The 16,685-nt window shown below is 40.4% G+C and overlaps 1 protein-coding gene and 1 pseudogene across 4 annotated transcripts in view; one reads left to right on the top strand and one right to left on the bottom strand.

The window, feature by feature from the left end:
• Dip2b (disco interacting protein 2 homolog B) overlaps positions 1–16,685 on the bottom strand; it is a 255,045-nt gene that overhangs the window by 79,629 nt on the left and 158,731 nt on the right. For 2 of the 4 annotated variants that reach the window (XM_004637809.2, XM_023722671.1), the window contains 3 exons: positions 11,949–12,161; positions 7,826–7,978; positions 7,283–7,405 (listed from right to left, as the gene is read on the bottom strand). In XM_004637809.2, coding sequence (XP_004637866.1) covers positions 7,283–7,405; positions 7,826–7,978; positions 11,949–12,161 — 489 coding nt within the window. The remainder of the gene's footprint in view (positions 1–7,282; positions 7,406–7,825; positions 7,979–11,948; positions 12,162–16,685) is intronic. The other 2 variants (XM_004637808.2, XM_023722670.1) reach the window with 2 other exon arrangements.
• On the top strand, positions 4,130–4,696 carry LOC101565006 (annotated as a pseudogene).

Genomic DNA, 16,685 nt, shown 5'->3' with positions numbered 1-16,685 from the left:
AGCTTGTCTTCTGGAGGGTTAACAACCTAAGTTTGCAGACCAAAATTAGAGAAAAAGGAGGGCTTCAAGGAAAGTCAACATTTTGGTCCTAGCCTTCTAAGGTCAATTAAGACTCAGGACATATGAGAACTTGTACTGTAATGCCTTGTAACTCAGTAGTGTCCCAAATTTTCTGATCAAGGAGATTATGGGGCCAAAGAGGAAAGTGATCGATGATGTAGAGCGTGCCTAAGGAGAGTCACATGGAGAGAAAACATTCTCTCAGGCTTTCACAGAGAGCACATTGACCAAGCAATGGCTGTGACTCATCCACATGGCTGACACTGACAACGGTTCTACAATCTGAGGTACAGGATCTCAGGATAAATCCTGAGGGGATTTCATTGACCTTATCAGACCCAAAAGCTACAACTCTTGTTGCATAGGTCCTGCCTTACCTTGGTCTTAACCATCCAGCAGAAAAGTATAAAAACAAAATATAAGAAGTAAAGCCATGCTGTTATGTTGAGCTGTAGGGGACTCAGGTCAACAATTTCTGACACTGCCAGTCAAGCAGAAGACCCAATACTATTATGGGCTACTGGACTCTTTTAAAATATTTTGCTGAGTCTACATACCTATAATATTCAAATAACAGAACAAAAAGGGGATGCAGATGAATGTCCATTTTGTATCTGTGTATTCAAATGGCTAGGATAGATATACAGTTACATTCTCTTAATGAATAGAAGGATTTGTTCCAATGGTGTTTGTAAGAAGGATATCATGTCTGCATCTTGTACAGCAATTAACCACTAGGAAGAATGTATACAATGTGTTAATTATTGAAACTGTCCTACCAGTTTGGTTTGAAAAAAAGAAAGAAAAGAAAGTGTGTGCTAGCTTGTTGAACAATCTGTGCTAGGGGCAGGATGAGGGGTCTCAATTGGGCTATGTGGAAGAATAATGGTGATAGTCGACATCTTCTTCCCTCTGCTGGAGGAAAGAAGAGACAAGACAGCACTAGACTTTTGTTTGGGTCCAAAACTTGTCCGTCTCCAATAAAACCTGTTGTTGAGCAAGTCCTCCGATCTCAAGACTCCACACTGCTAATGGTGAGTGGCATCATTATGCCCACCCCAACTCAGGGTGTATCCCAACAGCCCTGAGATATGGGTACACAGCACCACTAGAATGGCCCCCACACACTGAGTTTCCAGGCCCATACTGGTGTTGGGTTGGAACTTCTGGATTTAGTCCTTAGCTGTAGCCCAGATGAGCCCATGGTCTCAACCTCCAGAATGGTTCTGGGACTTCATATGCTAGCACAACTGGTGTACAAGCAGATCAAAGGGCTCATCAGCACTGGAGCAATCAGGCTTTGGGAACCAGGCTACAGGCCAATCCACATGGAACTATACTCCATGTGGTAGCCTGGTGACCTAAGGCCACCTCAAGTATCAGGTTTTTAGGGCAGCTGCCTGATATGGATCTCCAGGTTGGCATCTGCAACCCCAGGCTTTGGGCCATTCCTCATAGCTATGAGCTCCAAGCCAGGCCTGCAGCTCTGTGCAGGAGTCCCCACTACACTGCTCCATTCATAAAGAACATCCAAAAGAGTAGAGCAATGAAAGTTCAAAAAATAACATGAAATCAGATTCTTTAATATATATTGAACATCTGCATTGAAAATCATTAATTCAAGGATGAACTATTCACTCCATTTAATTATTCAGTTTGTTGAATTACTATAGATTTGGGTAGTGATCCTAGGTGTAAGAATTCACTAAGAAGGAAATAAATTCATTTCTAGTGTTTAAAAAGTTAAAAAAAAAAAAAAAGAGAGAAAGAAATCCTCTGGATTCTCTATAAATGTTGCATGTTTTAAAAAGTAAACAAAGAAACCTGTTCTAAAAAAAAAAAAAGAAAAACAACGTATAAATTTCTTTTCAGCTATTTCACAATTATGAGTAACCCTTTTTCTGATGCTTTATACTTTATGTCCAGTGTTACAGAGCCAGGCTCCACAGCACCAGGCTACCCTTACTGAAAAGGCATTGAACTATCGTCAGAAAACCCAATTTTACATTCACTTTTTACTAGTATAACCCTAAGCAAATTCATTTGCCTGAACTTTGATTTCATCTGTAAAATGGGAATGGTAACAGTTACTGTTAAGACTCAAGCACGTAATGGGCAACACTGAACATTCCTTTGCCACAACTGCACAAATTTTACACAGTATGCTCTTTGCCTCCAGGTGAATTCTTATTCATTCCCTGCCCTGGATCCAGAAGACCATCCCCTGGGAAACATCCCTCACTGCTCCTAGAGGGGACTGTTCCTTCTTAAGGATTCTCGGACTGTGCAGTTGGTCACCCTTGTTGAAGTGCTAAGGATCAATGTTCCCATTGTGAGCACCTCCCACCCCCACTGAAGGCGTCCTGAGGGGGAAGAATGGTTCTAAAGCAGAAAAACACTCCTAGACAGCAGCTCCCTCTGCCCTTCAGCATCCCTCTTCCAGCTTTCAATAAGCCTTCTGATTTCTATTAAGCTTCTATCCTCTCCCTCAATCCCTCACTGATATCATCTTGTTCTACTATAGGCTAAGAAGGTAGTGAAACTTCCTGTCCAATCAACTAATGGCAAACACTGTGTTCATGTATCTCCTACTTGATTGTAAATCCTATAAAAATCCTGCTCCCTGAGCATTGGGGGCTTGGCTCTTTGGTGAAGGATCCCAGCCAATCCCATAGATGAGATTAAAGGTGTAAACCCGCCTCTAAAACCCAGGGTTTGTTGGGGTTTGTAATGTTTACTGGGACATGTAAACACCTTGTAAGAGCTGTAAGCACGTTTTCATGAGCTGTATGTAAAACTACAACAGTTCTTCTTCCTCTCACCACCTCCAGTGCCTAAAACAGAGGCTGTTCAACAGTGTTGATTTTAACTTCTTTTTTAAAAAAAATTTTATTTAGGACAGGGTGTACAGGGTCTTGCTGTGTAGATTGGACTCATAGTGATCCTCCTGTTTACAGCCTCCTAAATGCTGGCTGGGATTACAGGCATGTGCTACCACGCCCAGTCTCAATCACAGTCTCAGCATGCCCTGGCAGGGCCAAAGACTGAACTCCAGGACTCTGCATCTGCCTAAGCAGGTGCTTTAATCCACTGAGCTTTTGGCCAGCCCATCAGTGTTGATTTTAACGGAATTAAAACACACACACAACCACATACAGAAATTGTTAACATAGTTATTCCAAGACAGAGGTCTGGAGGTGAATAATGCTTCATATTCTTTGACAGAGATAAAACTAAAGTTCTCTTAATTTTTCTGAAATGAACAAAATTTTTTAAAAATCCTACGTTTTCATAAATGGAAAGATAATATATACTTGGAACAGTCAAATGTGCTAATTATGTACACAGAATGTGATAAACATTGAGAAAATAAATGCTGTAGATATTGTACTATGAGCTTATGTGCTTACTATGTGTTTGGCACAAGCATCAAGCACGCTCTGGGGTCATACACACTCTGAGCAAAGGCTAGGACATGAATGGCGTGTGAAGGCACATTTTGGGAGAAGATGTAAAGAGTGAGCTGAGTCTTGAAGAATAGACAGGAAACTTGCCAGGTAAAAGGGATGTAAGTGAAGTAACCAAAAAAGGCGTGGGGTGAGAGGGCAGAGAAAAGACACAGGAAGCAAGTATTAAATGGGCAAAATAAACAGGACATAGTGTTTCCAAGCTGAATATAATGAAAGACTTGGGAAGCTTAAAGTGTCTGGATTCATTCGTTTACTGGTACCAACCTCAAGAAATAGCTTTACTCTCCAATTCACTGCCCTGATGTCTCTACTATCCTTCTATTTTGTGTATCAGCAGGCTCCAAATTTAATTAATAAATTAATTAATTTTGTCTTTTTGAGATGGTCTCTCTATGCAGTCTGGTGGGCCTTGAGTTCACTTTGTAGGCCAGGCTGGTCTTGAACTTGCAAGGATCCTCCTGCCTCAGCCTCCTGAGTGCTGGGATTACAGGCATGTACCACCATGCCTGGCTTCATTTCAATTTTTAAAAATTATGGTGACTCTCAATAATTTTAATGTTATTGGGCTCTGGGAGGGCAGCGGCACCTCACTGCACACCATGGCTGGGCTGCTGGGCCCCGCGGGCAAGGTGGGAACCCAGCTCTGTCCCTGCACCACCTGCCTGCTGGGTGTCATCGTCCCCTGCACGCCGCTGCTCCTAGCCCAGGTCCAGTTCCGGCCCGGCCCAGACGCATGGCTGCTCTACATGGCTCGTGGGACTGTCCACAGCCACCAGGAGCCCAGCAGAATCGCTGAGACCTCAGGCAGCAAGGTCGGCAGCCCTCAGAGTAAGCAGAGCAAGGCACAGCAGCTGAAAAAGGTTTTCCAAGAGTACGGAGCCGTTGGTGTGTCACTGCATATTGGGATCTCGTTAATCTCCTTGGGCCTGTTTTACATGGTTGTTGCAAGTGGCGTAGACATGTCTGCAATCCTGCTTAAACTCGGATTTAAAGAGTCGCTGGTGCAGTCGAAAATGGCAGCAGGCACGAGCACCTTCGTGGTGGCCTATGCAATCCACAAGCTGTTTGCACCCGTGAGAATCAGCATCACCCTGGTCTCCATGCCCTTGCTTGTCAGATACCTACAGAAAGTGGGACTTTTTAAACCTCCAGCTGCAAAACCTTGAAGATTTACAGGCACTAAAACCTAGTTTGAGAGTGTACCATGTGGACTGACCAGGCTTGTGGGTTTTTCTGAGCAGCAGCAGGGAGCTAATTGCTATGTTCTCATGGATAAAGTTTACTTTTGCCACCAAAAAATAAATAAATAAAAATAATAGTAATTTTAATGTTATAGACAGACTGTACACGACAGGCATGGATTTCTGGATATAAATGTCTGCATTACTCCATCCTGCACCAGGGCTCAAAGAAGGCTCTAGGCACAGTCTATGAAACTTCTAAGATACACTGCTATTTTTCTTTCCCAAAGGTAGTGACTAATCACACAAGCAAATGTTATCTATATGTAATTACTAGAACACTATTAAGTTCGTTCTGCCAACACAATTTGCTCAAGTATGATACTGATTAAATCTCTACCTTCTCTTGCTAGGAAGGCTGTTACTGGTATGAGGAATTAGTACATCAAGAAAGATGTCACAGTCTAGTGAGGTTAGTGAGTCCTAAGGGACATAATGTCCTCTTAAACTGACATGTCAGGTTGTTTGAAAGACAAAACAAAATGAAATGAAGTAACATAAGCCAGGTGGATCTCTGAGTTTGAGGCAGCCTAGAATATACTGTGAATTCAAAGCTAGCCTGAACAACATAGTGAGACCCTGTCTCAAAAAGTAAAAAAAAAAAAAAAAAGAAAACAAAACAAACAAACAAAAAAAAATGGTGGGCAGATAGCTCAGCAGAATAAATGCCTGACTGGTAAGTGTGAGGTCCTGAATTTGATTTCTGGTATGAAAAAGAAAAAAAAAAAAAAAAAAAGTAAGTCAGAAAAAGAAAGGAAAGAAAAAACAAAAACAAAAGAAATATGTCAGGTCGCTTTTTGCTTTCTGCTGTAGAAAATGAGCTACCCAGTTTCATTAACTGTCTAATGTGATCAAAGCTACTATTAAACTAGGTATGGTGATACGTAACTTTAATCCCAGTAGTCTGTGAGGCTGAGATAGGAGAGTTTCAAGTTTGAACCCAGCTTGGACAATTTAGTAATGTAAGACACTGTCTCAAATTAAAAAATGAAAAGGGATGGAGATGTAGCTCAGTGTGAAGGCCTTAATTCAATCTCTAGTACTAGGGGGGAAAAGGAAATGTCTGGGAGCCTGGGAGCCTGGGAGCCTGGGAGCCTGGGAGCCTGGGAGCCTGGGAGCGGTGGCACATGGATGTACTTGTAACACTGTAGGAAAGCTGAGGCAGGGGAATCATATGTTTTGAACCAGTCTGGGCAACATAGTGACTCTGTGAGACCATATCTAAAAAGAAACAAATTTCAAAACAGCTGAGGATGTAGTTCACTCCCTAAGTTGAACCTCTAGTATGAGGATGGGGTTGGGAAGTGCTACAGTTTGACTCAAGACATGAAAATGACCTACAAAGACACCAAGGCATGGCTCTGTCAACAAAAATTCCCCTTTTTCTTGGACAAAAGCTTTTAGTAAAAGCTGTTCATTAACCAGCCAATAATTATCAAATGGCTGCCTCATGTTATCTATACTGATACCCCAATCTCCTCCCATTTTTCTCTATCTTAGAAATGACTTCACTTGTAAATATTTAAATTATCAAATAAAGCCCTAATGATTTCTTTTGAGAAGCTTTCTCTAACCACAAAGATGGAACTGATTTCTTCCCATTTTTCAATTGCCTGTATGTGCTGAAAAACTTATTAGCTACATTATTTCTACATATACTTAGTATATATTTAGCATAAATCACATATGAAAGAAGTGACTTCCTAATAAATCTCTAAACTTTTTCACCATCTACCACACTGTCTTGCAGAAGGCAAATATAAGTGTGATTGGTTGATTTAATAAACAGACTATGTTATATGAAAAGGACTGGGTAAACATTTCAGGTTGAATTTGATATTCACATCCTAGAGAAATGGAAAGTGTACAGCCAGCCAAATAGGTCAGCGGATTAAAGTGCCTGCTTAGGCAGCTGCAGCAGCTGGGGTTCAATCCCTGGCATGCCATGCCCCTGGGGTGCACTGAAAGGGGGTTTGAGACTAGGCGTGGTGGCGCACGCCTGTAATCCCAGCTCTTTGGGAGGCTGAACACAGGCGGATCACTATGAGTCTGATCTATGTAGTGAGACCCTAAAATCCTGTAGACCCTTACTAGAAAATAAAAAATAAATAAAGGGGGGCCGGGGAGGTGGCTCAGTGGAATAAGTGCTTCCCTGGCAAGAGCAAGGACCTGAGTTCAATCCCTGGTTCCGGGGGAAAAAATAAATAAATAAATAAATAAATAAATAAAGGAATGGAAAGTGTAAACAACTTAAAATTGGACACTTGTGATAGCCCTAAATTAAGAGCTTTGTGCTTAACAGTAGCCTCATCTCTTGGACCCCTTTTTCCCTTCCCTCTCTCCTTCCCTTTCATCTGAGATCTATAAAATAAATGACTCTGAGGGGAAAAGAGCAGAGAACTGCAGACTCTTTGAACCAAGAATCTTGTTTATCCTTTATCCTATGTACCTAATATGTAGTAACTGTTTAAGAAACATTTGCTTAATGGATAGATTTTTTGGTGGTTTTACTACCTTCCACAATTTCTTCAGAGTCATCCACAAAAAATTCTTTTAATGGAGGCCTTTTGGGTCGTTTCAGAGTATTGAGAAGCTGCTGGATTTTTGTGGATACTCTACTATTGACAGGAACACCTATAAAGGAAAACAACGGTGACAGTTAAAATTTATGACTTGGTATTTTTTAGTGTTTCAACATTCCCATGAGCTTTTATTTCTAATGCTCTTTGTTTGGACTTTGACTACAGTCTCACCCTCTTTCAACCAGGTGAAATGGGTACAAATGACAAGTTTTATGACAACAGAGGACTAAGATAGCACTATTATTAGTATGTTGTTTAGGGACTTCACTTAAGATCCTTTATCTGCTATAGAACTCTGTTTTTGTTTTTCTTTTCCATACTTGGGTTTTGGTCTGGACAACCTGCTGCAAGTGGCTAATGCAGTGTGATTCTGAAAGGGGCTGAGCTAGTCTGCCAAAAGCTACTACTGCTTACAATTTGAACTTTCCAGTTCAATTTACACTCTCTACTTAGCTATCAGAGAATGCCCTACCGTCAGCTGTATCCATAAGGCTGGACCTATTGGCTCCTTTGTGCATGCCTTTAACTATTCCAGAGGGGGGCAGGTCGATATTTGCTGGGCGTACTGAGGACGATGAGGAAGAAGAGGTAGTTGTGGTGACATCAGGGGGAGCAGAGAAATTCTCTAAGAGGGGAGAGAAAAACAAAACTTAGAATTATATGACATTAATAGCAAAAATAAGAAACCTCTAATGCTTTATTTAAAAACTATGTAAGTTTGTCATTCTCTAGCTGTTGTCAAATAAGCTTTTAAATCAAACTCTACCAGCAAGTTTCAGTAAGAAAACAAGAGATTAAGCCAGGATATATAAAGATCCTAAAATTATTATTTCCAAGATTTGTGTAGCGTGGCTGGGCATGGTGGTACATGCCTGTAATCTCAGTACTCAGGAGGCTGAAACAGGAGGATCACTGTGAGATTAAGGCCTACCTGGGCTACAACATGAGTTCAAGGCCTACCTGAACTGCACAGTGAGACTGTCTCGAAAAGACAACCCCAAATCAAATCAAATCAAATCAATTTGGGGGACAGGTATGGTGATAAACATCTGTAATACCAGTTTTCTAAGAGACTGGGGGCTGGACAGATAGCTCAAGTGGATTAAAGTGCCTGTTTAGGCAGATGCCAGGGCTGGTGGTTCGATTCTCTGGGCCTGCCTGCTGGCCCTGCCCCCAGGTCGCACTGAGACTGGGTATGGTCGTGTACCTGTAATCCCAGTGCTTGGGAGGCTGAAAAACAGGAGGCTCTCTATGAGTCTGATTTGTGTAGTGAGACCCTGTACTACATACATTAGAAAAAAAAAAAAAAAAGAGGTTGAAATAGGAGAATCATTGCAAGCTTAAAGCTAGCCTACGCTAAAAAGCCACATAGTGAATTCAATGCCAGCCTAAAGTACACAGTGAGACCTTTGCTCAAAAAATTAAAAAACTGAACAAAAATCTTTAAAAAATTATTTATTTATCTAGAGACAGGGTCTCACTATACAGTTTGGGCTGGGCTTGAACTCACAGCAATCCTTCTGTCACAACCTTCTAGTGCTAGGATTATAGGCGTGCGCCACCATGCCCGGTCCTGGGGCAGCATGGTACACCCAGGGTCATTAGGGGGCCAAGGATCGAACTCAGATCCTTGTGCTTGCCAGGTAGATGCTTATGCCTCTGAGCCATCTCTCCAGCCCCTTACATTTAATTTAAAAATAAATAAAATCAAATTTATCAAATAAGCTTTTAAATCAAATTCTACACCTGCTATTACTGGTCTGTTTATTTAAGATGCATTTGGTACAGGGTCTCACTACACAGCTCAGATTCGTAGTGATCCTCCTGTTTTCAGCCTCTCCAGCACTGGGATTACAGGTGTCTGTCACCACACCTGGACATGGTCAGGCTCAGTGTACCCCGGGGGTGGGGCGGGCACAGCATGCAGGACCAGGGATCAAACCCTGGTCCCTGTGCTTGCCAAAACAGGCACTTAGTCCACTGGTCTATCTCGCCAGCCCTTAACTGTTTTTTTATTTTTAAAGTTTGATATTTACTAACACAGGTAGATAAGTAAGTCATTTGAAAGGCTTCACTATGTAATTCAAACCCACTATGTATCCCAAGCTGGCCTCAAACTTCTGGTGATCCTCCTGTCTTAGCCTCCTGAGTACTGTGTTACAGGTATGTGCCACTTCGCCTGGTGAACCCAAGCATATTGCAGTATAACTTTCTGTAGGATAATACAGTAACAAAAGCATTAAAAATACACATTTTTGACCAGGTACAGTGGTATATCCTTGTAATCCCAGCTACTTAGAAGGCTGAGGTAAAAGGATCACAAGTTCAAGGTCAACAATAAAAGAAAACAAAAACAAAACAGGCAGGGGATATAGGATAGCATTCCCTGAGTTCAATTTCCGTATCAAAAAAAAAAAAAAAAAAAAAAAGAGAGAGATTTTAATCTAGCAAGTTAACTTTAGAGCTCATAGTAATATATCTCAACAAAATAAGCAGATAAATGTAAAAAAATCTATATGTCCAAGCATATGTTCAGCATCTGTATAATGGCCTAAAACTGGGTACTTCTGTTGTCATTGTTTCTCCTTTTTGTTTTTTGAGATAGGGTCTTGCTATGTAGTTCAGGCAGAATATAAACTTATTCTGTAGGCCAGGCTGGCTTCAAACTCATGGCAATCCTCCTGCCTCAGCCTCCCAAGTACTGGTATCACAAGTGTGCACCACTACACTTGACTTAGATATATCTTAGATATTTAAAATAGAGAATGGCTAAATAAATCCAGGTAATCATACAATGATGTATTCAAAAAAGGAATATGATAAAATCACATCGTATAATTATGATGAAAAAAGATATTTGTGATACATAATACTAACAAAAGATATTAATGAACATTATGTTCAAGACAATTTTATTTTTGTAAACTCAACACCAAATCCATATTCATATGTAAATAAAAATCCAGAATACAAGTCAAAGTGGGAACACATGTTATTTATAGGAAGTGGGATTGAAGATTATTTTTCTTTTATTGTGTTTTTAAATTTTCCTTATCAGGAACAGAAACTATTTCTCTACAGCAAACACTGAAAAGGCTGGGTAATACAGTTCATGTGAATAATTTAAACCAAGAACTTAATCATCTTTTTAACAAAAATAAAATAATGTTAATTGGGTATTAGAATAAGGTTTTTTACATGTAAAACTGCTGTCTTTCAAGACAGATACTGAAAAGCTCATCACCCATGGCCTTGTGGCTCAGAGACAGTAGGGAGCATGCGTGTCTGTGCACAGCAGCTCCCACAGGCTCAACAAGCGACAGGGCAGAGTTAAGAGCAAAGGGCAAATGATACACAGCTGGAACAGGGCACTGTGGGTAATCCTAGTACCTATTTTACTTAAAAATTATAACGCTAAATTGAAACAGTTCTAACTTTTTCTTTTCAGAAATCAGTTAATAAGGGTCACTGAGAAGAAAATTAAGATAGCAGAATGTGACAAGAAAAGAGGAAAGATACCACAGATATATAATGTCCATGTGTTATTCAGTGCAATTTGTGCTAACCAATTAAGCAAAAACAAAGATCTGTATCCTATCTGCAGATGTCACAGCTCTTAAAAAACAAACAAACAAAACAAAGCAGAGCCAAGCGAAAGCTACACTCCATACAGTAGCATCAGCAGCAGGCAGCAGCTTATGGGGACCAACATCTTTAGCCTGCCCATCCCGTGTATAGCAATACCACAGCGGCAAAGATGATAAATCCAGTCTTCATGCTGAAGACAAAAGAGCACCAATACTGGCCACTGTAGAACTGTTTAGGTTCAATGTTTTTTGTTTTTTTTTTATTTTAAAAAATCATTTATTTATTTAATTTGGTACAGGGCCTCGCTACTCCGAATTGTAGTGATCCTCCTGTCTTTCTCCCCAGTGCTGCGATTACAGGCATGCGCCTGGTTTCTTTCAGCAGCTGGCACAGTGTGCCTAGCGTTCTTGCGCTGGCACCACATTCAATAGTGGGAGTCACACCCAGGTCATTGCACATGCCAGGCAGGCACTTAGACAGTCAAGCTATCTCCCCAGCCCTAATGTGCTTTTTTTTCCTTTTTTTTTTTTGGCAGTACCATGCATTGAACTTGGGACCTTGTGCTTGCCAGGCAGGCATTTATGCTGCTACGCTATTTCCTCATCCCCGGGTTCAATATTTTTGGCTGGAGAGACCATATATCATAATTGTGAGAAAATCTAAGGTATTATGTATTTTAATATCTTTCAGTATAAGGAAGATTCTTCAACTGGGATAAGCCCACATACAGACTGGCATTATATCCTGCAGCTTGGGTATTGCTTACAGAAATAGATATGGCTTCAGGTGGGCAACACTAGGCACCAATAATACAGACAACACCTATCACTTCTGCAACAAATGTATTGCTGGTGTTTCCTTCTTTGCCTTTTTAACTATCATGTTCTTTCTGATTATATTTTCTTAGGTCACATAAAAAAATCTAACACAAATCATATACTGTTTCCTGGATACTGGGGGTCTAAATGGAACATAATTTGGACTTCTTGAGTAGATCCAGCTCCTACCTATTCGAGTATTGGCAAATACATCAGCTAGAGACCCACTGGTTCCTTTGACCTCTCCGTGGGACAGCGTAGAAGATGCGGAGGAAGAGGTGGACGATCCCTGAATTGAACGGTTGATCCAGGACTCAGCATTCTGTAAACTCTGTTGCAAGGCAGCAGAGAGCGCAGCTTGGCGTCTCAGAGAGCCCTCATCCTCGGAGGCTGAAGACGTGTCTGTGTAGAATTAGAAAAGAAGAAGTTCTCGATCCTGCCTACAACAATGACTTTTCAGTTCTTGTTCATTGATTACACATCTGATGTTAACACCAGCAAAACATTCGCATTCGCAAGAATCTCAAGGAAAGATCTTCTATGTGGGGCAAAGCTTGCAAAAATAAACAGCCCAACTCGGAAGCTAATTTTAAGTTCATTCTTTCTTTCTTATTTTTTTTTTTTAAAACAAAATCCTCTAGGAACATTTTAACGCCATTATTTTCTTTCTGAACTTAATTAGTATCCAAATTCTAGTTTAACTACTTTGTTCAAATAATACTGAAGTGCTTGTGCATCTTCCTTCATCTCTTAGAGCACTGCATGAGGGGTTATCACAACGATTTTATAAGTACTTTTTAGGCTCTACCTAAAAGGAAATGATCTTGATCTTGTTAAAAACTTGTATAACAAGCAGTAAGCACGATGGCAGGGAATGAAGTAGGTAAACACCAGTCCTCAGCCTGGAGACACTCATGGCTTTAGTAGGAAAGACAGATGGCCACGCACCACAGGTGTACTTTGTAAACAGAATAGGGGAGGCCATAGCATCTAGAGTTCTTTCTCTTCGCGGTACCTGGGATTGAACTCAGGACTCTGAGCTTGCCAGGCAAGCACTTACTCTGCTGAGTTATTTCCCTGGCCCAGCATCTAATGCTCAGTCAGAGAAGAATTAAAAAAAAAAAAAAATCATTAATATCTGTATCTAGCCTGGCTCTGACTTCAGGAAAATAAGGCTTAAATTAAAAAAGCATGGGGTTGTCAGGTTCTCACCCTGACTAACTGTATATGCTGGTGCCTGTGAGCCAGGCGGCTGCACTGAGGATGGCAATGTGTAATAGAGGGGTCATGCTAGGAGTGCCTGCCATCCTGGTTTTCTAAATATGTACTTCTTGTCATGACCTACCAATTATTGCCATACTGTCAAGTAAAGGTGTTTTTTGTTTTTTTTTTTTTAAAGGGTAATAAATAAAGAAAAAGACACAAGAATAAGAAAAAAAAAGTCACAGGTCTGTCCTGTTACAATTCTGCATATGGTTAGATTTCTAAATTTCTTTGTAAAAATATGTAAATGATTATTTCTAGTTTTTTTAAAACTATTTTTCCTTCATATTCTGTCAGGACTTAAAGTTCAACATATCAATATTTGAAGGAAAATACCTGTTCCATGATATGCCAACGATGTTTGATATTTGGACAGACAGGGTAAACCGAACTGCATATATTGCAGGTTAATAATAAGCTTCTCTTTTGGACGGTTAACCGAAGTTAGCAGATCAAAATTGGAGAAAAGGAAGAGCTGCAAGGTCAGCCAACATTTTGGCTCTAGTCTTTCAGTGAAGACTCGGGACACAGGAGAATCTGTACTGTAACATCCTGTAACTCAGTTTTGTTCCAAATTTTCTGATTAAGGAGATTATGGAGCCACAAGGAATGTGATCAATGATGTAGAGTGTGCCTGGGGAGAGTCACATGGAGAGAAAAAACATTCTCTCAAGCTTTCACAGAGAGCAAAGTGGTCAAGCAATGGCCGTGACTCATCCTCATGGCTGACACTGACAAAGGATCTACAAAGTTCGGTACAGGGCTACAGGATAAATCCTGAGAGTACTTGACTGACCTTATTAGATAAAAGTTACATTTCTTGTTATATAGGTCTTGCTTTATCTTGGTCTTAACCATCCAGCAGAAAAGTATAAAAACGAGGTATATAAAGTAAAGCTGTATTAATACGATGCGCTGTAAAAGGCTCAAGTCAGTAATAACTTCTGAGGATAACCCACTAATATCACAGACTGCTAGACAGTGTTGGATTGTTTAGCTGAATTCAAACACCTATAGTATTTAGATGCCAATAGAATATCCACCTCTGACAGGACTAAAAAAAAAAAAAAAAAGGGGGATACAAAGGAAAGATCATTTTGTATTTATATATACAAAATATTTAGGATAGATATACAGCTACTTTCACTTAATTCAAAGAGAAGAAAGAGGTGTACTAATAGTGTTTGGACAGGCTATCCTGTTTGCTTCTTGTAATATGGATAACCATTAAGAAGATAACAATGTACAATGTATTAATTATTGAAACTGCCCTATTAATCAGCTTTGAAACTGTCTCATTCATATTTGTTTCTCAATAAAATTAAAAGAAAAGCATGGGGGTTTGTTTTCCAACCAAATATAGGGAAGCAAAAAATGGGGGGATGGGGCTGGGGCGATGGCTCAGAGGAATAAGTGCTTCCCTGGCAAGCGCAATGGCATGAGTTCAAACCCCGGGTCCGTCAAAAAAAAAAAAAAAAAAAGTGGGTAGGGGGGACAGAAGTCAAGGCTCTAAGTTTCTAAGGCATAAAAGCAGTTTCTTTTTGTTTTGTTTTTTTCTTTTCTCTTTTAAGGCATTTGGTCTGGGATGGGATAAATCTTTCCACATGATTTGGGGAGCTTTGTTTTCTGATCTGTGAACTGAATGAATTTCCTTTTTTTTTTTTTTTTTGTTTGACACAAGGTTTTACTATGTAGTTCAGGTTGGCCTTAAACTCATTATGTAGCCCAGAACTTATGGTGATCCTCCTGCCTCTGCCTCCAGCATGCAGGGATTATAAGCATGCACCACTATGTCCAGGTATTCAAGCTTTTAAAGTTAAAAACTTTGTGGGTCTAGGCACACAGGCTTAGTGGTACAGTGCCTGCCTATCATGCATAAGGCCCTGGGTTCAGTTTTCACTCTCTCAGCACTGAGATGGAGATTAAGAGGGGGAAAGAGAAAAGAAGAGGGAGGGAGAGGGAGAGAGAATGGAATTGAGATTGGGACTAATTCTGCAGAATATTTTCCTTGAATTCACGTAAAAGCATAAATCTATGACCTGCTTTGGTTAAAAAAACTAAAGAGATAACTAATCAGGTCAGAAAACTGCAAGAACCACAAAAGAGTAACCAAAACCAAGAGTCAAATTCTGCAGGCTCAGAGCAGGACAGTTAAAATAATTACTGTATACTTGCTTCTTGCTCTGTACTAACATCAATTTATTATCTCATATTGAATGAGATCTGAGGCCCAAATCTGATTGTTTCAGCCTTTTAGAAAATGTCCTACATAATCACAGTACGTGCTAGGAACTATGTCAGGGCCCAGTAATCCTAACATAGGAGTGAGGGCCTATGAGGATTAAGTGTCCTAAAAAGGTTCACAGTCTAGTGCAGGAGATCTTAGCCTAGACCAGAACATGCAAAGAAATGCTCAGAAATGGGGTAAGCAAAGTGCTTCATAGAGAAAGACCCGTAAGTCCAAAACTGTATATAGTCCTACATAAATGAATAGAGTTTGAGGAGCTAGAAGGCAAAAAGAATGATGATAAAGAGACAAAGACCAGGTCTAAAAGGGATAGAGTTGCTTGAAGGAGAAACAGGACATATAATTCCACTGGATTTGCCAGCTGTCATTTTTTATAGCACCATTTATTTAATTTGTATAAATCTAAAATCAAAATAATCCAATTTTCAAAAGACAGTAAAAGCAGTAATTTTATGATTAGGTTTATGGAAAATTGGTTTTATTATGTTCATATATTGAAACAATTAAGTGGGTGAATTATTTCAGTTCAATTACCTGATCTGCCTGCCAACCATCTTCAGATTGTTGAATGACTAAGGCCACAGAGAGGACTGGTACAGGGTGAAATATGGCTTGGGTGTTAGTATCTCATTTGAACTGAGGAGTCCACCACTTAAATTAGTATGTACTATGGGGATAAAATTATCCATTTGTGAAGGCTGCCTGTTCATCCATTCGACAAATATGACTATGCTCTACATTGTAGGGATGAATGTTGAGCAGAAAGAAACAGTCCTGACTCTCCTACAAGAGTTTGGGGCAGGTACCCAAAGAACTGGACCTAAACCACAGCAGGGTAAGGAGGATTTTGTTATAAGGGATGTGTGGGATTAGGAGAAAGCAGTGTCAGGTAGAGGAGAACAGTATCTGAGAAGGCTGGGAGGGAACAAAAACAAGGCATACTTGGACATCTTAAAGAAGGTGAAATAAGCCAAAGCTTAGCTGCAAAACCGCAGTGATGAAAGCTGTGGCCAGATGAGCAGGCAGCCTGTGTTGCTAAGGCCTCACAAGACACACTGAGGAAATCTGTTGGTATAACTCCAGTGAGAGACCATGACCAAAGGCAATGTTCAGCAAAGCACCACAGCAATACCAATATAGCAGCTGGTCAATATATGTCAGTGCCCCTTCTCATCCCCAAGAGGATAATTAAAAAGGCTGAACTGGACATGATGGTACACACCTGTAATCCCAGCACTTGGGAAGTTGAGACAGGAGGACTGCCCTGAGTTCAAGGCCAGCCTGAACTACATAGTGAAACCTAGTTGCAGAGGATGACCGCCCCCCCCAAAAAAAGACTCTAACTGAACAAAAAACAAAAAAGAGGTGCTTGTTTGTGACAACATCTGAAATTCTTCCTGAGAATATTTTATTTT

Source organism: Octodon degus, unplaced genomic scaffold (assembly GCF_000260255.1).
Source record: "Octodon degus isolate 3935 unplaced genomic scaffold, OctDeg1.0 scaffold00093, whole genome shotgun sequence".
In the NCBI taxonomy this organism is placed as follows: Eukaryota; Metazoa; Chordata; class Mammalia; order Rodentia; family Octodontidae; genus Octodon; species Octodon degus.
This window is presented reverse-complemented; position numbering and strand designations above follow the sequence as displayed.